Source organism: Aricia agestis, chromosome 12 (assembly GCF_905147365.1).
Source record: "Aricia agestis chromosome 12, ilAriAges1.1, whole genome shotgun sequence".
In the NCBI taxonomy this organism is placed as follows: domain Eukaryota; kingdom Metazoa; phylum Arthropoda; class Insecta; order Lepidoptera; family Lycaenidae; genus Aricia; species Aricia agestis.
In genome coordinates this window covers 6956043-6979950 of record NC_056417.1, presented here as the reverse complement: position 1 = coordinate 6979950, position 23908 = coordinate 6956043, and the positions used below count along the sequence as shown (strand labels likewise).

The following is a 23908-nucleotide window of genomic DNA, read 5'->3' as shown; positions in this document are numbered from 1 at the left end:
GTATTCGCCAAAAAATCACCATGTGTGTGTTTGACAAAGTATTGGCATTTGGCCTTATTTGCCTATTTGGCAAATAATATGACCAATACCAAATACACGTATCCGTACCTTTTTCGGTTTTTGACGCACATCAAAAGAGTTAAATAGGCAAGTCTTGTAAATAATTAACAAAATCAAGTAAAAGTTTGGTAGGTATTTGACGTCCAGTACAGTAGGCCGTAGCCCGTATTTGCCTTTATTTGATTGTAACTTGTGTATACGTCAATAATTTTGCCAAATGCAACAAAAAGCCAATAGCAAATACAAATAGCCATGTGAAGTGCCAGCATTATAACTAAGTAGGAGTTGGGCTTGGGACTGGGGTGTAATGTGTGTACCGTGTACGTGTACGGTGTAGTGTGTACCCAGGCCACGGTATCAAACCATTGACAATATTTTTTCAAAATGGCAATCTTTGTTTTGATTTGATCGTTGTCGCTTTCGACATTTTCCGTAATCCGTCAGTCGATTGTCAACATTCAGTACGATCAGACTCATTAGGTTAATTTTACAAAAATTATTTTATTTTATAAAAAGTACAACACAATTAAATTTCTTTTACGATGACAACCTTAAAGCAAGTTCCTCTTACATGTGGTGGCCATACGAGACCAGTCGTGCATTTAGATTTTAGTGATGTTACAAAAGACGGATATTTTTTGATTTCGGCTTGCAAAGGTAAGTTTCTTGATTGTTATATACTTATAGTGCCCTTTTGCCTTGGCCTAAATGTAGGCGGAAGCCTTAGGAGAGTGTTTTGGTGTGTTAATTGGCGAGTTCGCTTAACATATGCTAGACGTCGGATGAGACCTAAAAACCTTCACTTTTCCCTTTTTGTAAGTTGATTTATAGTAGTGCATTATGTGCATATTTGTTGACCTTCTGTCTCCGGACATGAGGAAGTGCCTTGAGTGGGCACAGATATTTCCTCCCAGTGGTAGCTCGCCTTGGTTTTCGATTCTCGTACTTTGTGCTTACAACTTAAGCTGCACTTACATTTTGCGTGAAATTGCCCTAGAGCTAAGCTTTCTTGAAGTCTCGTTGACATTATACAAACAACTCTGGGTCACCTTGTACTTTACCAAGGTTTGTATAAAAACCCGACCTAATAGTTCCATAAAACAAGCAATGTAAATTACATTAAGATATTGTAATTCATTGTACAATTTACATGTAAACAATAAAATGATTGCTAACTTAATCAACCTTGTCTGTCATGAATGGCTTATTCAAAGTTTTTTTGCAATTATTTTAATTATCTCTACATAAATAGTTCAGTACTAGGTCAATAAAAAAGTAATAGACATCTACCATTTTTTGCATCTGAATAAATTTTTAATTGGTTTAACCCATCAATCCCCAGCTGCCGCATAACGATTTAAATTCTATTGTGTCTGCGATTCCCACAATCGAGATAAGTAAAGTATCTTTATTACAGATGGAAAACCAATGTTAAGACAAGGAGAAACGGGAGATTGGATTGGAACTTTTGAGGGTCACAAAGGTGCCGTGTGGGGGGTGGCTTTGACACAAAATGCTAATTTGGCTGCTAGTGGTGCAGCAGATTTTTCAGGTAAGTGTGTTTATTCTTGTTTACTTTGTATAACACTTTATATTTTATATTATGTACTGTACTAACGAATAAGTTACTAATAATTTTCTCCGCAATCTCTAATATCTATAATAGTCTTGTTAGTTTTACATTTTCAAACTAATATTGATAATATAGAGTTTGGTAGATTCTATTTAGGACCTTCGAAAGTAAGAACCTTTGTCATGATAACAACACCATGACATGTTTTTGTAATTTATAAAGGTCTCATAAACATTTAGAGAAATCATTACAGCTATCATGAAATACATAATATAAATTCTCTAATATATTCTCTGTATAATTTCTAAACTTAAACAAAACTAACTAACCAATACCAATGTCACATACTATTTCTTGATGTAAATTGGTAGTATTATAGCCTTTTATTTTAGATAGCAAATCAGTTTGAATAGGAGCTTGATTTCCTTTATCAATACAAATATATTATAGAATAACTACAAATTAACAAAACACAACAACTTGTTGTGTAAATCTGATTGACCTCACTTGATATTGAATTGAATACAAAGTGATATCAAATGAAAGTGATATCAGGAAGGTCCTAGTGTTACGACATATAAGGAAACTTCCCTGTCACATTGTTAAAGCCTATTCTTCCACTTCCACGACATAAAGCCTTTTTTGTATTTTGACCTTCAAATCTAGCGGTTTTGCAACCATGTAGTAATAATTGTAAATAGTTAGTCCGTATTTGGATTATAATGGAAATAAAAAGGATCTTTTGTTGCATTTTTAGCAAAACTATGGGATGCAAGATTTGGAGAGGTCGTACATACATTTGATCATGAACATATAGTGAAGAGTGTGAATTTTAATGCTGATGACAATCTCCTGTTGACCGCTAGCAACGAGAAAATCATAAGAGTGTTTGATCTCAATAAATCAGATGCTGGTGGTAAGTTAAGGATTTTATACTTTTTATTTAACAAAATATGTTAAAAGTTCTATTAATGTCCAAAGAAAAGAAAAACAAACACTGATATTGTCTAAAAAAAGCTCATCAGCCTGTTCAAAATTCCAAATGATTTTTTTAGATAAAATTATTAATCAGTGTAATTTCTTTTTTTTTACTTCAAGCTAATGTGGCTAGTGCATGTGGTGACTGTCAGAAAGTGCCTTACATGCCCTTGCGCGGGCTATTAACCACTGGCACTTGCCTAATTTTTTTACAAAGTCAATTTTTTATAAATATCTCGTTTACTATTTTTCAGCAATTGAGAAGATCAGCGCTCACACAAGTAGTATTAGACATGCTGTCTTCCTACACAATTCGCGCATTGCCAGTGTCAGCGATGACCTGACGATGCGAATTTGGGATCGAAACAGTGGGCAGGTGTGTATAATTAATATTATTAAAGTAAATAATGATAAGGAGATTTAATGCTTAACAGTAGTAATTACATTATCAGTTTTTTTTAAGTTTTTTGTCATCAGTGGTAGTTTTAGTTTTAATGCCACCAAAACTACAAATATAAATGACTACTTTTTATCATACTAGTAATAATTCTATAAGTTAATAATTTACCACTGGTGAAAATTACCTTTCCTCCCCATATTTCTTGTGTTTAGTTTGAATGTTTTGTTTTTGCAGGAGATACAGAAGATAGAGTTTCCAGCTGTTCCCAACAGTATGGAGCTATCGAGAGATGGTGCTGTGTTGACAGTTGCTTATGGTAAGAATTGTTAAAATTGAGTGTACTCATCTTTTAAGGTTTCATGATAAATAATCAACATTATAAAATATGTGAATTGGATATACTGATTCAATAGCAAAAATACTAAAATGTATGATGTTGACAAAGTTAAATATTATGTAAAAGCTTAAAATCTATTTTAAATTTGAAACTGGGAAAATACTTGGTCAAATGGTCACATGTTATGTGATTTGACTCATATGAGTAGTAACATAAAATATATGGTAGTGGTCGCAGAAGATCTTCCGACTGAGTGAGGTTGCATAATCGCTCAGGCCAAAGCCCACTGACATCATTTCAGACGTTGTATTGTGTGCCATTTTAGTCTGTTATTTTCTGTTTCGCTGGATATTATTTCTGTGAGGCTTCCTTAAGATTTTACTGTTTGATTCTCTTACTCTCTTTTTATCGTTTTTTTATGAGTACAATAATTGCTGATATCAGTTTTAGCGCCCAAAGTAACACGGGCCAACTATTAATTATAATAATCTAATATAAAAATCTCAGTTTGTGCGCGAACTCTTCCAAAACGGCTCAACCGATTTTAATGAAATTTTGTATGTATACCCGAGAAATTCCTGGACAGTTGACAGACCTACGTCGTTTGGTTGGCTTATGTCAATTCAATGTTAGCTGTGATCAATCGGATGGGTTTGACGTAACGCGATAAAATTATTTAGTCCGCCATCAGCCTAGTAATCTTGTCTATCAACTTCTCTGATAGTACATTTGTTAGGCAGGAGAATAGGTTTTTATCTACTTTTTATATTGATCCTACGAATCATTTATAAGCCAAAACAACATTTGCCGGGTCAGCTAGTTTAATAAAAAAAAACTGTTCTTCCAGGTACAAACGTGGCGTTCTACTCGACGGACACTATACGCAAGATGCGCGAGTGGGCGGTGCCGACCAAGTGCTACAGCGCGTCGCTGGCGCCCGCGCGCGCCGCGTTCGTCGCCGCCGGGGAGGACCTCAAAGTGTACAAATACGATTATAACACCGGGACGGAGTTGGGTGAGTTATTTATTAGTTTTATAATACGTTCATATTATCCTTTTTTTCTTTTTTAGGATTTCGTACCCAAAGGGTAAAAACGGGACCCTATTACTAAGACTTTGTTGTCTGCCCGTCTGTCTGTCTGTCGCCAGGCTGTATCTCAAGAACCGCTACGGCTAGACTTCTGAAATTTTCACAGATTGTGTATATCTGTTGCTGTTATAACAACAAACACTAAAAACAAAATAATATTAATATTAATATTCCCATACAACGAACGTGATTTTTTTGGCCTTTTTTGCTCTATATCAATAATGAGAACAGGTAGGTACTTGAATTTTTCTCAAAGTCCTTAATTATATGTGTACTTTAATATTTAATAATAATTTTTAAATTAAATAAAAAATTAAGGGGGCTCCCATTCAAAACATAAAATTTTTGCCTAATTTTGCTTATAATGGTACGGAACCCTTCGTGCGCGAGTCCGACTCGCACTTGGCTGATTTTTATTTATATAATGTTATGTAATAAAGAACTATACAAAGCTTTAACTATTTAAACAAAGTGGGTATCTTGATATACAATTAAATTAAATTAAATAGTTTATTGCCATCAGAAAAATAAATACATAACATTTTATAAAGAACAATTATAAAGCTGTTATTACATAGAATATCTTGTTATTTGCGCAGCCCCTACACTAAGAAATTCTTGTGCTGTAGGGGTTGCCTGCCAATTATTAACATAAATTATGAAGACATATTATTATAAAAGACATCAGAAAGATTTGTAGCAGTACCTACGTTCGTGCGCCGATTGAAACAAAGAAAACAACGCGCTCTGAAAAGAACGCACGCCGTCTTTGTATACGTTCGTTATAGAAGATGAAACACAGAAGAAAATCGCTCTGCAAAGAACGTACGTTCGCAATGACAAGAGAAACAGCTGTCCGTGTAATAATACCGGACATGAACCGGCCTTGAAAAAGGCATTTTTCTAATAAGAATTCTTCGCAACACTACGCGTCTTCACATCGAGGTTACGTCGAGCGAGAGATCTTCGCAGCGTGGCTACGGTCTTCATGGCGTTTGCAGAGCTTCCATCTTCCCAAAATGGCGGCACTACTATAATTATTACCGGCACGGCGGCGACCGGCAGCGAGACGTCGTCGGTATGGAATGCGCGCGCGGACTGAATTCGCGGCCCGCGAGAGCCCATATTTATACTCGGGCGATCACAGCGCCGCGCGCCGCGGCGCGGCCAGTTTCTCGCGCGGCAATCATAATTACCTTGTAAATATTTCTTATTCAATTTTTTTCCCTTTCTAATTTTTGTAAATGTTTTTATCCCTTTCTGTACATCTCTTTCTAATTGTAATAGCCAATCACAATCAATCTTTTAACCTTTGTACATTTTGTAATAATAATAATTAACTCATTTTTTTGTATATAAGCAGCGCATTTTTGTAAATAAATCACTTCAGTTCACCACAGTAAATCGAGTTTTACTCTTTACTCCTCCGACCTCTAGTGAACTCTTAGAGAGACCAACCGGTCCTCTAAACTGGTGACCCCGAAGGACAACAAGCAACCTCTGCAAGAAGAAACTCTGCCCGAAGAACAGCAAGTACCTTCAAAAGGAAACTCTGCTCGGGAAAACTCTGCACGACGACACTGCACCTCGAATCGCTGCACCACTGCAAATCCCTGCATCACAATGGAAAACAGAGGCGAATCCCTGCCCGAAACCTCGGCACTCACCAGCAACACGGCGACGTCACCGTCATCACAGGAAATCGCCGGAATTGCCCTGTCAATGCGAATCCCGCCATTCTGGAGGGACAAACCCAGGCTCTGGTTTGTCACATTCGAGGCAGCCACCAGCAATCTTCAGAAAAACCAAAGCCAGCTCTCCCAGATGGTCATCGCTCGTCTGGAAAAAGAAGATATAGAACAAATCGCCGATCTTCTGTACAACCCGGCAGAAACAAACGAGTATCAAGCTCTCAAGGACCGGCTCATCTCCGCATACGAAGAATCCGACAGTCGGCAATTCCAAAAGCTACTGTCGGACATGGAATTGGGAGACCAAAAACCGTCACAACTACTACGACGAATGCGAAACCTGGCTCGCAACAAGGTCCCCGATTCCACCCTACAACTCATGTGGGCCAATCTCCTCCCGACAAATATTCGCTCCGTCCTGGCCGTCAGCGAAACATTCAAGGCGAAGACCGCACTCGACGAGCAAGCTACGCTGGCCGACAAAATAATGGAGCAGTCATCTGTAAATACTGTACATAGCATTTCATCATCAACTCATCGAGTAAATAGCCCCGCATCAAAATCATCGAACGTCGAGTGCCTGCTCATTGAAGAAATACGCAAATTATCGTTAGAGGTCGCTGAATTGAAGAGGCATCAATACAACAACAATAATTATAGAAGAAAAAATTACTATCAACGCTCAAGGTCAAGACATCGATCGACATCAAGACTCCGGCAACGATCGACATCGCGTCCTCGGTCTACATCACCATCGCCATTCTGTTACTACCACAACAGATTCGGCAAGGAAGCGAGAAAATGTACACAACCATGTAAATACAACACATCGGAAAACTAGACCGAACGTTGGCAGCGGCGGAATCCGGCGTTCACAACAAACAATACCGCCTATTCGTCACGGACAAGACTACGAATCTCACTTTTTTGGTAGACACGGGTGCAAACATATCCGTCATACCAAAAAAGAAAGGCCTCCATCTCCAGCCGCTACCTTTTCAACTCTACGCCGCCAACAACACCGTCATACCGACATACGGCGAGAAGACACTTGAACTCAACATCGGACTTCGCCGACCGTACAAATGGAAGTTCATCGTCGCAGCAGTATCAAAACCAATCCTCGGTGCCGACTTCCTGCAACACCACGAACTCAATGTCGACTTGAAGAACAGAAGACTCATCGACGGGAGAACCAGTCTACACATCAACGCTCTCGGACGCTACACGGACGTACCTACTGTCCGTAGTGTCGACAGCACGCAGGCGTACCACGACATACTAGAAGACTTCCCCGGCATCACGAGATTGACAGCGATGAATATTACACCGAAACACAGCGTCGAACATTTCATCGAGACGTCTGGGCCACCACTACATTGTCGCGCCCGACCGCTACAACCGCATCGCTACAACCAAGTGAAAAAAGAATTCGAAAATATGATGCAACAAGGTCTCTGTCGTCCCAGCAAGAGCGCCTGGTCTTCTCCACTTCACGTCGTACCGAAGAAAAACGGCGACATAAGGGTATGCGGCGACTACCGACGACTAAACGCAGTAACGAAGCCCGACCGCTACCCTATTCCCCGACTACGAGACTTCACCTTCCAACTCGCCGGAAAAACTATTTTCTCAACGATCGACTTTAACCGAGCCTACCAGCAATTACCAGTCCATGAAGAGGATATAGAGAAGACAGCAATCATCACACCATTCGGTTTATTCGAATTCCCGAGAATGTGTCCCGGCCTAAGAAACGCAGGCCAGACATTTCAACGTTTTATACACGAAATACTGCAAGGCTACGACTTCGTCTTCTCATTCATCGACGACTTGTTGATCGCATCCAGCAGCGAAGAAGAACATCGCCAACATCTGCGGTGTGTTCTTCAACGCCTAGAAGAAAACGAAATCACGATAAACCCAGCCAAATGTGTACTCGGAAAACAAGAAGTAAAATTCCTCGGCTTCACCGTAAACAGCGACGGAATCAAGCCGCCACAAGATAAACTACAAGCCATCGAAGATTTTCCGCTACCGAAGAACATAGAAGAATTACGACGTTTTCTCGGCATGCTAAACTTCTACCGAGACAGCATTCCGAACGCCGCTACAATTCAAGCCCCGCTACACGCATACCTACATAATGCGAAAAAGCGAGACAAAACACCGATCGAGTGGAACGAGACATCAAAAGAAGCATTCACAGCATGCAAAAATAGCATCAAAAACGCTGTTTTGCTCGCCCACCCGAATCACAAAGCACCGATCGCTATTTTCTCCGACGCCTCGGACACCGCAGCGGGAGCTGTAATTCAACAATACAATAACAATAAGTGGCAACCACTCGGCTACTTCTCGAAGAAATTTACAACAGCGCAAACGAAATACAGCACCTACGATCGCGAACTTCAAGCTATCTACATGTCAGTAAAATACTTCAGAAAAATATTTGAAGGCCGAGAACTCATCATATTCACCGACCACAAGCCATTGACATTCGCCCTACAGAAAAAATCATCAACATCGGAAACTCCGAGAAGAACTCGACAACTACTTTTCATCTCCGAATTCACGCACGACATTCGTCATATCAGCGGAAAAGACAACATAGTCGCCGATACATTCAGCCGCATCGAAACAATCAACACGCCGTCAGCTGTAAATTACGAAGAGTTATCTCGCGCGCAAGAGCGAGATAGCACGCTACCTACACTCTACAGCCAAGAAAACTTAAGTTTCAAAACAACTACGCTACCTAACTCCGATATCAAGATTGTATGCGAAACTTCAACAAAATACGTTCGGCCGTACATTCCGCAAGACTTTCGACGCGCCGTGTTCGACTCCATTCATAACATAAGTCATCCTGGAACAAAAGCATCAAGAAAACTCATCGCGCAAAAATTCTTCTGGCCGTCAATGAACTCCGACATTAGCGAGTGGACGAAAACCTGCATACAATGTCAGCGAAGCAAAATACAACGACATACATCGAGCGCCGTGTCGACATTCCCACAAGTCGATCGCTTTCAACATACACACACCGACATCATCGGTCCGCTGCCTACAACAGCGAGTGGTCATAGATACCTACTTACTATGATCGATCGCTCGACAAAATGGCCTGAAGCTGTACCACTCACCGACATCACCGCCGAAACCGTCGCAAGAGTATTCTACGAACAATGGATAACGAGATTCGGGTGTCCGACTACAATAACAACCGATCAAGGACGCCAGTTCGAGAGTCAGCTGTTCGTCAACTTAACACGATGTATGGGTATCGAAAAAACCCGTACAACACCGTATCACCCGCAATCTAACGGCATGATCGAACGCTGGCATCGAAGTCTCAAGAATTCACTGAAAACAAGACTCATCAACAGTAATACATCGTGGATCGACGAGCTACCTACAGTTTTACTCGGACTACGCGCCGCCATACGAGAAGACACCGGAGTCAGCGCCGCCGAATTAACCTACGGCCGTAACCTACGTTTACCGGCCGACTTCTTCGAAACAACATCATCATCGAGCTTAGATCATACCTACATCGAGCAACTACGAAAAAACATCAACTCTCTCAAGCCGAAAAACAATGTACAGCGCCACGGTAATCAACGCAACATCTTCATACATCGTGATCTACTTACGTGCGAATACGTATTTTTACGTAACGACGCCGTAAGGAAACCACTTCAAACACCGTACGACGGGCCGTACAAAGTTCTTCGACGAGAAGAAAAATACTACGTAATACAACTACCCGATCGCACAGCAACAGTATCCATCGATCGTTTGAAGCCCGCCTACATACTGAGTGAAGATTACCTCGGCGAGTCAACGAGCAATGTACAACAGTCACCGGTAATTCTCAACTTACCTAATACCAATTTACCGGTTACCTTACCTTCACATACCAATAATTTACCTCAAAATACCTCATTACCCTTACCCGTTACCTCATTACCTTTACCTGTTACCTCACAACCATTACCAAGTGCAACACCGATCAAGCAGAAGACACCAGCAAGTCCAGTACAGAAGACAACAAGAACGGGCCGTGCCGTCAGACTGCCGGTACGCTTCGCTTGAGGGGGAGCACTGTAGCAGTACCTACGTTCGTGCGCCGATTGAAACAAAGAAAACAACGCGCTCTGAAAAGAACGCACGCCGTCTTTGTATACGTTCGTTATAGAAGATGAAACACAGAAGAAAATCGCTTTGCAAAGAACGTACGTTCGCAATGACAAGAGAAACAGCTGTCCGTGTAATAATACCGGACATGAACCGGCCTTGAAAAAGGCATTTTTCTAATAAGAATTCTTCGCAACACTACGCGTCTTCACATCGAGGTTACGTCGAGCGAGAGATCTTCGCAGCGTGGCTACGGTCTTCATGGCGTTTGCAGAGCTTCCATCTTCCCAAAATGGTGGCACTACTATAATTATTACCGGCACGGCGGCGACCGGCAGCGAGACGTCGTCGGTATGGAATGCGCGCGCGGACTGAATTCGCGCTCATCGATACGTCGTCTCACACCTGGCCCTGGATGTGGGCCTGGGTGGGGAAACATGGCCAGGGGCTAAGCCCCTCTACATGTGAAGTTCCTTTTTATTTATTTGTTGCGCACCCGGTATGGTACCGGGGTGCGCGGAGAGAGACTAAAAATTTTTTTTTTAGTGGGAAAAACCCCGCGGTAACGCGGGGAAAAACCCAGGGGCCTGGGACGACCAGGTGGTAACTTGCGGCCGGAAAAAGCCGAACTCGGCCGGGACAGGTAGGGTCCCGGCGGCGCACGAGGGTCCCCGCCCGGGGGCGGAGATAGCGTGTATGGGACCACTCCCACGCGCGCCGTCTTTCCACTACGCTGTGGGCCAGACCGAGTTGGGAAAATAAAGGGGGGGAGTTAAACTTCCCGGAGCCCTGGCTTTGAGTGCCGGGGGGGAAAGGACACCTAGGGGTCGGCGGTAATGGCAATAGGGCTGCCACTCGCCAGGCCCCTGGTGCCACATAGAATTGAGAGAGTAGCCGCGTTGGGGTTTAAGTGCCCAGCGCGGGGGAGGCTGGTTGGGGGGCTGCATCCGAGGTTGCAGCTGTCGGAGTGGTGCGGGGCGCTGTGGCGCTCGTCCGCACGGCTCCTCCTCTTCGGGGGCGCTGCGGTGGGCGGCGCAGTTTTCCCTCCTCCGTGGGGATGGTGTCACGGGGGAGCAGCAGGCGGTCGGGTGGGCGTGCGTGCCAGGGAGCCAGGTCCTCCAGCTCGACCAGGCTCGAGGCATCGGCACGCCTGAAGAGGTTGGATGAGAGCCTAGAGATAAATTTCTCTACGCTCTCCATCCTGAGGTCCCGGGCGATGGTGGCGTTGCGGACGTAGCGCGGCGCGCCGACAACGCGGCGCAGCACCCTGTTCTGCTGCCGCTGTAGCAACTCTCGTCGCGACTCAGACAGCAGCTGGTACCAGGCAGGGGCCGCGTATGTCAGGCGGGATCGCACGTACGTCTTGTACAACGCCAGCCGCATGTTGATGGGGATCTGCGGGGCAGCGAAGAGGCTGCTAAGACAGGCAGCGGCGGCACGGGCGCCCGCGACGGCTTGATCGCACTGGGCGTTCATATTGAGGCGGCGATCAATAGTGACGCCCAGGTACTTGGCCGTCCTGCGCCACGGGATCTCGCAGTCATCAATCTTGAGGGGCGCCGGTAACCTCAACTTCCTGGTAACGGCGAGCGCTTGCGACTTACTCGCGTTGACCGCGAGTCGCCACTTGCTCAGGCACTCAGGAAGGAGGTCCAGCGTCCTCTGTACCTTGATGGCGGCGTGATCCAGGGTGATGGAAGAGGCGATAAAAGCCGTGTCGTCGGCGTATAGCGCCGCCGTGGTGGCGGGATGCGTGGGCATATCGCTCCCGTAGAAATTGTAGAGCCCAGGGGAGACAACCCCCCCCTGGGGGACGCCAGCTGTGATGGGGTGCTCCTCCGATAGGGCTCCATCGACTCTGACCCGGAAAGTCCGGCCGGTCAGGAAAGAGGCCAGGACCCGAACAATGAATGCAGGCACTCCCGCTTGGATTAGCTTGAATATCAGCCCGTCGTGCCAGACCGAGTCGAAGGCCTTCTGCATATCCAGGAAGACGGCCACGCTGGAGTTCTTCTTGTTTGCAGCGGCGGTGAGCTGATGGACCACTCTGACCAGCTGAAGGGTCGTGCTCAGCTGGGAGCGGAATCCAAACTGTTCCCTCCGAGGAGGGAGGTAGGGGTTGAGGTACTTTAGGAGCACGATCTCGAATACTTTCGAGAGCGTGGAAAGGAGAGTGATGGGGCGGTATCCCTCAGGAAGGCGCAGGTTTTTGTGCGGCTTCGGGATAGTGATTATGAGCCCCATCTTCCAGGAGGAGGGAAAGTGGCCGGTCCTCAGAATCCCGTTGTAAAGTCGGGTGAGGGCGGCCACGGTGCGGAAGGGAAGGTGCCGGAGAGCGGAATTTGGTATTCCGTCGGCACCGGGAGCTTTGCGGGGTTTAAGGCGTGAAAGGACTTTCCTAACCTCTCTGGGCGAGAAGGAGAAGTTAGGAGCATCGCTGGGAGAAGGAGGGGATTCTAGAAAGGATCTCACCTCCTCAGAGATCGCAGCTGCGTGCTCTACCGCCGTGGTAGGCAAGGGAGAGAACTGCTTCTCCAGGTGGGCCGCATGAATTTCGGCTCGGTCTTCTGGACGGTATCTGAGATTCCCGTCGGGGTGCATCATCGGTCGGGTCGGGGCGGTGGAGTGCGTCATGCTGCGGCACAGCCGATGCAGCGAGTGCCAGTCCTCGCCGGCGTCCATAATGCGCCGGGACCAATCGGCCGCATTATGCTCCTGCATCAGCTTCTTCACTCGCTCGGTGATTCGGTTGACCTCAGTTTTCAGCTGAGGGCAACGGGACGCTTGCCAGCGCCTACGCAGCCGCTTCTTCTCCTGTATAAGAGCGGCTATGTGGCGCGGCAGAGCATAGCGCTTCCGGCAGTGGCCGGTGGCCGGCTGAGAGGCCACTTCCAAGGCGGCAGCGATAGAGGCGGTGACCTGCTGCGTCAGGTTCTCCACGTCTTCCGCAGAGGTCACCGGAAAGTTGGGGGTTGAGTTGTGCAGGTGCTGGGCAAACACCTCCCAGTCGCGGGCGGGGCGCGGTGGCGGCGGTGGGATGGCCACAGGCGCGGCGCTCACAATCGCCAGAACTGGGAGGTGATCAGAGCCGTAGGCCTCCTCGAGGACCTCCTGCTCGAAGTTCCCCGGGAGGCGGTGGGTTATGGCGACGTCCAGTACATCTGGTGCGTGGGTGGGGCAGTCGGGGTAGTGGGTAGGCCCATAAGTACCCACTACGCTGTACCCCACGCGCTCGGCGTCGGCAAAGAGGCGGGTGCCGTCTCGGTTGGTGGTACGCGAGCCCCAGCCTGGGTGCTTGCTGTTGAGGTCCCCCGCGATCACAGTCGGCTCTACCGATAGGAGCCGGTGGATCTCGGAGGTGTCCAACCGCATATGCGGGGGCTTGTAGCTCGCGTACAGGTGAGTGGCAGTAGAGCCAAGCATGAGCTCGACGCCGAGTGCGTGAAAGGAGGCAATCTCCGGATCCGGGAGACGCTGGTGGAGCAGGCTACGTCTGACGAGGACAGCAAGTCCTCGACAGGAAACAGATCCATCTACGTAGTCCTGCCTGTACATGTGATAGCCCGGGAAGGCCAGGCGATCACGGGGGGAGAGGTGAGTCTCACCGATGAGGGCGACGTCAACCTCATAGGACCTCAAGAGGTGCAGGAGTAGAGGTCGTTTCCCCCGGATGCCTCTGGCGTTCCAATGGACCACTCTCAGGCTCTTTGGGGCGTCGGGGTCCATTGGGAAATTAGGGCTGTGATGATGGCGGCTGCTGCAGGAAATGCCTGCAGAAGGGTTGTCAGGGTCTCCTCCCCGGCTTGGATCCTAGAATAGGTGTCCATGGCCAGGGAGAGCAGCTGCTGGATGAGCTGGAAAACTGACAACCCTGCTAGGTTGTCTGGGTCCGTCGGTGTACGCCCCTGGGCGTGCATCGGGGCGCCGGGAGTACGAGCTGGGCGAGCAGTGTCGCCCCTTTCGGAGGCCCTTGCGGTACGCCCGCGTGAGGGCTGGCGGTGTGCGGTAGCAGGGGCGGTCGCGGGGGCTGCGGGGGCAGCGCCTCTGACGGCCCTGGTAGAGGCGGTGTCGTCCTCAGGCGCCCTAGGGGCGCGGGGGGCGCGCGGGGCGCGCGGGGTGCGCGGGGTGCGCGGCGGGCGTTGCGGCCGCGGGTGGGCCACGGCCGTGTCCACGCGGTCGGAAGCGGGGGGCGCCGACATCTCCAGCTCGGAGTCCGTCGGCGCAGCCGAAGAGGTAGTGGGCCTCACCCTCTTCCTGATGCGCACCCTCTTCTTCTTCGGCCTCTGCTCCTGGGCCGTCGAAGGGGTGCGGCGGGGGGTGGGGTCGTTGGCCTCCGCCATGAGTGAAGTGGCGGTGGGCGGGGGCGGGGGCATCTCCTGCTCCGGGACGGAAGGTGCAGTGTCAGGGCGGCTAGGGCGGGTAGGGCGGGCGGCACCGGTTCTAGAGACCGTGCCAGCCTGCCTATTGCGCGCCTCCGCAATATATATAGGGCACTTCTTGCTATTTGCCGCGTGCGGCCCTTTGCAGTTGGCGCACGTCGGCCTCTCGGTGCGAGGGACGGGGCAGTCACGCGCGTAGTGCCCTCCGGCACAGCGCACGCAGGTCAGAGGGCGGCGGCAGTTCAGGCTTGAGTGCCTGAATTGTTGGCAGCGGTGGCACTGGGCGGGGTTCCCTCTCCCTCGCCAGGCGGAGATCTTAATTCCCGGCATACAAAGTAGCTGCGTAACTTCGTATATGCCGGGAGTGAGGTCCGGTGTCCTGGTGAGGAGCGCAAAAAATATGCACCCAGGTCTGTCGGCCCTGGCCGACACCTTGGTGACGTGTTCCGCTATGTAGCCGAGCTCCCCAAGCCCGGCTACCACGTCCTCGGGGGTGGTGTTGGTGGGCAGGCCGGTGATGCCCACCTTTAGGGCTCGCTCCGCTGGTAGCGAGTAAGAGAACCAGCTGAGCCCCTCCAGCTGGTTCAGGTACCGCTCTATGATGCGGTATTCCCCCTCAGTGCGGGGGGAGAAGCGAACACCGGCTCCATAGGGTTTCGCGTTCGGCGCGTGCCCTAGGAGCTCAGTGAGCTTCTTGAAATGTCCTACCCAGCCGTCTAGTTTTTCCACAACTAGCGGGGGGTAGCGGGGAGGCGGGGGCGGCGGCGGTGACGCACGCGCAGGAGCAGCGGGGTCTGTCTCCATTGGTGTCGTGCGGGGGGCGGCGGGCCTCGCGCTCACCTCCGCGTACGATACCTGTCGGTCGGTTCGTTTCGCGGGAGGTGAGACACCCGTCGCGGCTTCCGGGCGGGGCCGCTTGGCGGCAAGTGCAGGGAAGGGGGGCGGGGGGGGCATATCCCCCGCCGGTGATGTCGTCGGGGTTGTGCCCTGACGCATGTCTTGCCCCATAGTGCCTCGGCTCGTGCCTTGCACCATAGGGCACGGCTCTACGGTGGGCAGGGGTGCGGGGGCAGGGGCAGGGTGCCCGAAGGGTGCGGGGGCCACGATGTGGACCTCCGGCGGCGGCGAGGCCGGCAGAAAGCCGGTTGCACCGGCTATGTAGGTCCCACTCAGTGCGCGCGGACTATGGGCCAGCGCGGGGGAGGGGGCCTGCGGAGCGGGGGGTGCAGTCATGTGACTGTCGCCACACGACTGCGATGGTGGCGCCGCTCGCGGCTCCGCGGCGAAACTATCGCGCGGAGGCGAGGTGCGCACGGGGCCAAGGTCGCGCGGGGGCGACGCCTGCGCGGGGCGGGTGTGCCTCGGCGGTGAAGCTGGAGCGGCACGCTGCTCACGCTTCGCAGCTTGTGCTGGGCGCTGCTCTCGCGGCTGTGGAGCTTGCGATGAGCGGGGGTCACGCGGCTGGGAAGCCTGCGTGGGGCGGGGGTCGCGCGGCGGGACCTGCGCAACGTTCCTCCGTGGGTCTCGCGGCGGGGAGGCCGGCGAGGGGCGGGATGCGCCATCGGGAGCGCGGGACGGGCCCGCGGTAGCGGCGTCACGTCGCACGGGGTGGGCCAGGGGGTGGCGAGGGCCACCACTCTCGGCGGTCGGGCGCTGGGAGCGCTGGGTATACGCCGAATCCTGCTCGGCAGGGCGGGGCGGGACCCCGGACTCATGGCGGGGCATCGTCGTGCATTGGGGCGGGGGTGTGACATCACTACCCCGCGGTAATGTCGACGGTTGCCGGCCGTGGGCGGTATCCGCGCCGCCGCTGCTGGATTCAGCGGTGGAGAGGCGGTGCACGCGTTCGGGTGCCGAACGGGAGCTGGACCTCGATGAGGTCGTGCTCCGGGACGACGATCCCGAGGCGTCGCGGGAGCGGCCTCGCGGGTCACGGCTCATGGGCCGCGGTTCGCGATCGGCCATCACTCACAGATAATCACAACACTTTGTGTCAATGTCACATAGTAGCTGTATAGCTAGTCACTATAGTTAACGAATGGGTGTACTCACGTACTGGTCCGGTGGTCACTGCACTGAGTGTACTTCACGTCGCCACAACACTACACACACACTCAGGGTAACTGTCTCCCCGTGACCCCGACACCGAAAATATATTCCGGCGGGAAGTCAGGGACAGGTCAGCACCTAGCACGGCGACAATCCGTTCACTATTTCGCGAGAAATAGCGGCAGGATATGTCGGCTGCTATATGGGCTTATAAAAAGCCTGTCACTGCACTCCGAGGTATCAGCACTGCATCCACAGGTGGTAAAACACTGCATCCACAGGCGAAGACGCTCGGAAGGGATCGGCACGGTCGCACAACTCGCGGGACGGCTACAACATACGGAGAGACCTCAACGTATAGAGCACGAAGAACACGGGTTGCGCGGGTGAGAGCCAGGACGTTCCTCGTTGAATTCGCGGCCCGCGAGAGCCCATATTTATACTCGGGCGATCACAGCGCCGCGCGCCGCGGCGCGGCCAGTTTCTCGCGCGGCAATCATAATTACCTTGTAAATATTTCTTATTCAATTTTTTTCCCTTTCTAATTTTTGTAAATGTTTTTATCCCTTTCTGTACATCTCTTTCTAATTGTAATAGCCAATCACAATCAATCTTTTAACCTTTGTACATTTTGTAATAATAATAATTAACTCATTTTTTTGTATATAAGCAGCGCATTTTTGTAAATAAATCACTTCAGTTCACCACAGTAAATCGAGTTTTACTCTTTACTCCTCCGACCTCTAGTGAACTCTTAGAGAGACCAACCGGTCCTCTAAAGATTTATTCAACAATTCAATAGGTATATCTAAATTATATTATTATTATACAAATGTCAAGTTATTATATTTACTTATATGAATTCTTAGTGACAATTTTGATACATTATTATTACTTATTTTTTAATTTATCAATTTAACATTATAACATTAGAGAAATTAGCTTAATTTTATTGTTATTATTATTAAATCTAATTGTGTCTGTGTGTGTGTGTGCGTGCGTGCGTACGTGCGTGCGTGTGTGCGTGCGTGCGTGCGTGCGTGCGTGCGTGCGTGTGTGTGTGTGTTTTGTTCACTCTTGATAGGTAAGATGTTTTTATTTCGTGATGTGTATTAGATTTTCAGTTTCGTCATATTTAAGTGTGATTAGCCAGTTGTTCACCGCAAACTTGGCATCTCTAGTGTTCATTACGTTAAAATTCTCTATGACTTTGCTGACATTATTGTATAAAAATGGTCCTAGGAAATATTGTTGGTGTTAGGCCATTTCACTATTAGTTTTAGGTAGTATGCATACTTTGTCCTTCCTTCTTTTATTACAAAGATTTTTAGTTAATTCTGTATCACTGGCGTGGCGATGCTGTGTCAGTATTGATTTTCTAATAAACAGTTGTCTGACTGTCAGTGTCTTAGTGAGTTTGTAGAGTTCATCATACAGCTACTTTCAATACTGCTCTTTGGGCTCTTTCTAACTGTATGATTAACGTTTTGCAGGCTCCTCCCCATACTGATATACAATAGGACAATATTGATTCACATAGAGCACGGTAAACTTCAAATATTAGTTTTTTGTCAGCGAAATTGCGTAATTGCTTAAAAATGTAAATTAGTTTACGTACTCTTTTGGTAAGCGCTGATATATGTTCTCTCCAGGACAGGTGTTTGTCTAACATAACACCCAGATATTTGATGTTTGGTACTTCTTGTAGCCTGGGACAGTCATTACAGAAGTCGTCCTTGCAGTTTTTATGTATAGCAAGATCAATATGTGCTATCCTTCTACGGTTGGCAGTAAATTTTATAAATTTTGTTTTACTAACATTTAGCGTAAGTAGATTTTCAGATAACCATTTAGCAACTATGTTTAATCCAAGTTGGGCATGAGTCCGAGCCTCCTCCCAGGTCTTTCCATCGAAAACTAAGGCAGTGTCATCTGCGTAGGAGAATATACTACCATTGGTAAGCGCCATGTTACAAAGTTCGTTCACGTATACTAGAAAGAGGCTCGGACCCAATACACTTCCTTGAGGAACGCCATACGTTATGGTTTCTTCTTCACTAACTATATTAGCTACTTTAGTACGTTGAGTTCTTTCACTTAAGTAACTTTTAAACAAGTTCAATGCAGAATCCCGTATGCCTAAGTGTTCAAGCTTTTTAATAAGTGTGGGGACACAGACCGTGTCGAAAGCTTTTGCCAGATCCAAAAAGACCCCAATTACTTTATTCCTACCATCTATCTCCCTAGTAAATAATTTTGTAAGTTCAGAAACAGCACCCTCCGTAGAGCGACCTGATCTGAATCCATACTGCTGCGTTGAGAGTAAATTATATTTTTCTGAGAAAGATGTTAGTCGATTATTCATAATTTTTTCAAGAATTTTAGAGATAGATGGTAGGACAGATATGGGTCTGTAATTCTCGACACAATCTCTGCTACCACCCTTATGTATAGGAGTAATTAATGATGTTTTAAGAGGCTTCGGAAATATGCCTTCAGACAGACATAAGTTACAGACATGTGTTATGATTGGTATTAAAGTTGGAGCTGATTGCTTAAGAATTTTTGAAGAAATGCTGTCAATTCCGGCTGCGGAGTCACTTTTTAATTGTTTAATTATGTCACTAATTCCTGTTTCATCGGTCGCTAATTTTTTTTTTTTATGAAATAAGGGGGCAAACGAGCAAACGGGTCACCTGATGGAAAGCAACATCCGTCGCCCATGGACACTCGCAGCATCAGAAGAGCTGCAAATGCGTTGCCGGCCTTTTAAGAGGGAAATGGGGTAATAGGGGAGGGAAGGGAAGGGAACAGGGGAAGGTAGGGAGGGGAAGGGAATAGGTTAGGGGATTGGGCCTCCGGTAAACTCACTCACTCGGCGAAACACAGCGCAAGCGCTGTTTCACGCCGGTTTTCTGTGAGAACGTGGTATTTCTCCGGTCGAGCCGGCCCATTCGTGCCGAAGAATGGCTGTCCCACGTATAATATTCCCACGTATAATATCCCCATTGAGTTACCTTGTGACACAGATTTCTCACTTCGACCACCTCTTAAGTGTGTTGTCCCTTGTAAATTAAGTAATAGTTCCCGAACTGGTGATGGGCACACATCGGACACTTTTTGAACTTCGGGTCTACAATGATTTGTAGACTCGATGTTCAAAAAGCGTATCTTGATACCCACTTTGAATAAAACGTATTTTATTTTATTAATTTCATGTTTGTCCATCACATCTGGTTAAAATCAGTAACCACGGAATGAACTCGAATTAGCGCTGTAGACTCACGCAATTGCTCATTTATTTACCAATTAAACTTAGGAAAATTCAACTTGAGTCTTATCAATCAATCAATCATTTATTTGCATTAAAAGTGGTACATTAGATGTTTACATAAGTTCATTGGTCAGGTCTTACACTTTTAACTATGAAGATAGCATGCAAATATTTTAAAAGTCATAGAATCTAACAACATTTAACTAATAATACAAGGCAGTCTTTGTGAAAATATTCAGAAAAAACAATAAAAATGTCACATCATTCCATAAAATTATTAAAATAACAGTTAGTAATAACTGCATAACATTTTTAGAATACAATAGGACAGTTACAATTATACAATTACAATAAATACAGCAATGTCAAGAATAATAAATTTAGTTTAAGTTACAAGATTAATATGTCAATGTCAATCATTAAAATACAATAATATAATATAATTAGTTAAAAGTTTATTATTATAAAATTATGTCAAAATGATTATAAGATTCATTCAGCCTTACTATTAAATAACTCTTTGACTGAGTAGAAGTTTTTACTTAACAACCATTTTATGATTTCCCTTTTAAATTTGTTGTATGGCAAACATTTAAGGGTCGATGGAATCGCATTGTATGTTTTTATGCACATGGCATAAAATTGTTTTTGGTATAAGGTTGTTTTGGGAACCACATCTAACACTAGTCGGTCGGGATTTCTTGTGTTGCGGGGATAAATGTCACGAGCTTCTTTAAAACTATGATAGTTTAACTTAGTATAATTTACTAATTCATAGATGTACAAACTCGGTAAAGTTAACAGTTTTAATTTTTTAAATAGCGGTTTACACGAATCATATGGTGGCTTACCACATATAGCTCTTAATACATTTTTTTTGAGCGATGAAGGCTTTGTCTATGTCCGTAGAATTACCCCAAAGCGATAAGCCGTACCGCAAAACTGAAGCGACATAGCCGTGATAGGCCGCCAGGACCGTTTGTAGAGTCGCTACTTGTCTGAGCCTATTTAGAACGAAAACGAACCTATTTAATCATTATTTAAACATTTTTTAAAATAGAGCTGCTATTCTGCATAATCTGCGATGTTACTTGAGTTAAAGCGAGTCAGTAGCTCGAGTTGGATACTACAAAGTACAAACCCTGTAACCATTACAATTATACAGGGTGTAACAAATCTAAGTGGTGTACATGCAGTATGTGTCTCTTATAAAAATTTGTATGGGCAAGAAAAAAAAGTTGCCTTTTCAGCGCTGCTACTTTCTCGGCGAACTCTATTTACAGTACTCCCAAATTAACTATGCATGGAAATCTTCGCTAATTGTCGTAATCACTAAAACACCCGAATCTATGAAACTTGCATTTTGCACCTTGTTCAAAGGAAATAGAAGTAAATATCAAATAGCCAGTCCGTTAATAAGTGCTATAACTCACCGGGAAGCCATCGCGACGTTACCATGGTAACGTCCAAGCAACGTCAGGCGCCTCTACGTTGCTGCAAAGTGCTGTTTTTCTTAAAGTTAAGTTTAAAACAGCGTTTGCAGCGACGTCTTCCGAGTTCCGACGCTCGGGAAATACGACTGTTGTCGAAAAAATACGAAAATTTCTATGCGCAATATCAATTTGGGAGCACTGTACCCATGCATACCGTAAATTATTATCACTTAATTTTGGTAAAACCATTTATAATAAGGTTAACAACAAATTCCAGAATGCAACAAGGGTCACTTCGGTCCGGTCCACTGCGTCCGGTGGTCGCCGGATGGGGAGCTGTACGCGTCCGGCTCCGAGGACGGAACGGTCCGGCTGTGGCAGTGCGTCCCCGGCCGCGCTTACGGCCTGTGGCGCCGCAGCGCCGACGCGCTAACCAACGGCTTTAAGGAGGTCGCTGCTAACTGACAGAGCCGGGACGCCTCAGTGAGTTTACCCTCAGAGTAATAACCTAATAGTCGTTTAACACGTTGATTGCCAAGCCAAAAATAGTAAACTTATCGAGATGGCCAAAACATAAATATCGTTTAAGTGGGTTATTTTGTTATTCTATATTCAGGCCACGCCCCCCGCCAAAAGGTAAATCAATACTAATGCTATTAACCATTACGCTACGGCCACTTTTTTAACCTTTAACGTCACGGGCGGGGTCTACGCAGACCCCACGCGCTGCAAAATGTGTTCCCGACTAAAAGAAAATCAAATTGCACACATCATATACAATTTTAATGTCTCTGAAAGTTTTTGGAAACATTTTGGAAGAGTTAGAGTTAGCTAGACCTAGTGCACCAAAAATGAAGCGAAGATGCTATTTTTGTCCCAGAACTAATAATTATAATCCGTAAGCCTTGCTATAAAACTATTTGCAAGCCTCATTCAGTAAAATTATTTATTACTTACCTTGCCTATTCAAGGAATAATTTTAGTTCAGGGTAGTACTTTCAAGGGTTGTCAATTTTTTTTCTATAATGAATAGTGTTAATTTTTATTTTGATTACTTATTTCTAAGTCTTATTTTATAAGAAAAAAATAATAAGTTAGTCAGAAGCAGACATTTTTGTTGAATTTTTGTACATTAAACATGTGCCCTAAAAATTCGATGCCCGAGATTGGTTAGTTCATAAAAATGTTCTTTACTGTCTAAATAATGGTTAGTTTATAGTTTATAAATGCTTTTCATAAATAGAATAATATTTTTTTTATAATATAAAACAGGCTTAAAAAATTACTAAACAATTCTGATTTTATATGTATACTTATATTGGGGTACTTCTAGACCCCACGCGTGTTTCCCAAAACAACGCGTTTACTTAAAGGTTAAGCGTAAACAAAATCGTCACGTACCACGTGACGTCGCGTGGTCGGCCACAGGGTAGAGGACTGCATCACGTGACGTCGCGTGATGTGGTAATGAACGTGATAAAATTAAAGGGCTTAGGGGCTGTTTCACCACTTGCTGATAAGTACCGAATAGGCTATTCACAACTTACCCGACAGATGCTCCATCAGATTAGTTGCAGATTATCCGGCACTTATCAGTAAGTGGTCAAACAGGCCCTTACTGCATCTTTTAGAAGAGGACGCTTTATTTGAGAGGGGGTCAAATGTCAATGAAAGCTTAACCTCAAGTTTGTGGGGTTGCCGCCTTTGTCCCCTAGCCGCCATCTTGGAAAAAAGTGTGCAAACATTTGTATGTTCGTATGATTTTTTCAGTGCGAAGCGAGTGAAGAGGAGCAATAGGCGCACATCGGTCCGCTTGGTGGACTCATCAGCGCTGGACAGTGAACACTGAACACTGTATGTGACGGACGGAACATTAATTAGGAAACTGTGTTTGTGATCGTTATATACCATACCACTTTTTTATACTCAAATGCAACGTATTTATTGTAAAAAGAAACGAAATAGACTCGAAAAAAAGTATAAATGAAATAAAAGTTTGTAAATATATTATAGCTTTTTTATTCACGAGGATTCAGAATTCGCAGCATTAATCGCTATTAAACAATAATAGTTATTAAAACTTTCCATAATAATTATTATATTGGTCATTACTTTTTAATAATGATCAACTAAGAGCACTTTCAGAATCCCGCATACAAAAATTACATCTTAATTACAAATTTTATGACTAAATGTACAAAATAATTATGCCAATATTTTACAATAATTTACAAGAACTTATTCTAAACAACTAGGCAGTGATCATCACAAAGTAACAATATGGTGAGTAAATCTGAAAATGGTAACGGTTGGTAAAACTATAATAATGGTAGATTATTTTGTGACTATTATTTTCAAAGGTATTCGCACTTATGAAATATTTAATTTAATTAAAGCTTAATTAATTAACTTAAACTATATTTTGACAATTACCACAAAAGTGGCTACTTGTAAACAACCATAGATAAAAATTGACATATTCTTAGTATATTCGAAATGCGTGG

At 46.0% G+C, this 23908-nt stretch overlaps 1 protein-coding gene across 2 annotated transcripts; it reads left to right on the top strand.

Moving 5' to 3' along the window:
- The first annotated feature begins 514 nt into the window (after positions 1-514).
- On the top strand, positions 515-23409 carry LOC121732659 (serine-threonine kinase receptor-associated protein). 2 transcript variants are annotated; one of them, XM_042122617.1, is made up of 8 exons: positions 515-717; positions 1478-1612; positions 2391-2549; positions 2866-2987; positions 3246-3327; positions 4196-4363; positions 21682-21887; positions 23175-23409. In XM_042122617.1, the coding sequence occupies exons 1-7, from the start codon at positions 603-605 to the stop codon at positions 21867-21869; spliced, it is 969 nt and encodes a 322-aa protein (XP_041978551.1). In that variant the 5' UTR covers positions 515-602; the 3' UTR covers positions 21870-21887; positions 23175-23409. The 2 variants fall into 2 exon arrangements, with proteins under 2 accessions (XP_041978551.1, XP_041978552.1); XM_042122618.1 differs by having other exon boundaries at positions 21682-21904.
- The last annotated feature ends 499 nt before the right edge of the window (positions 23410-23908 follow it).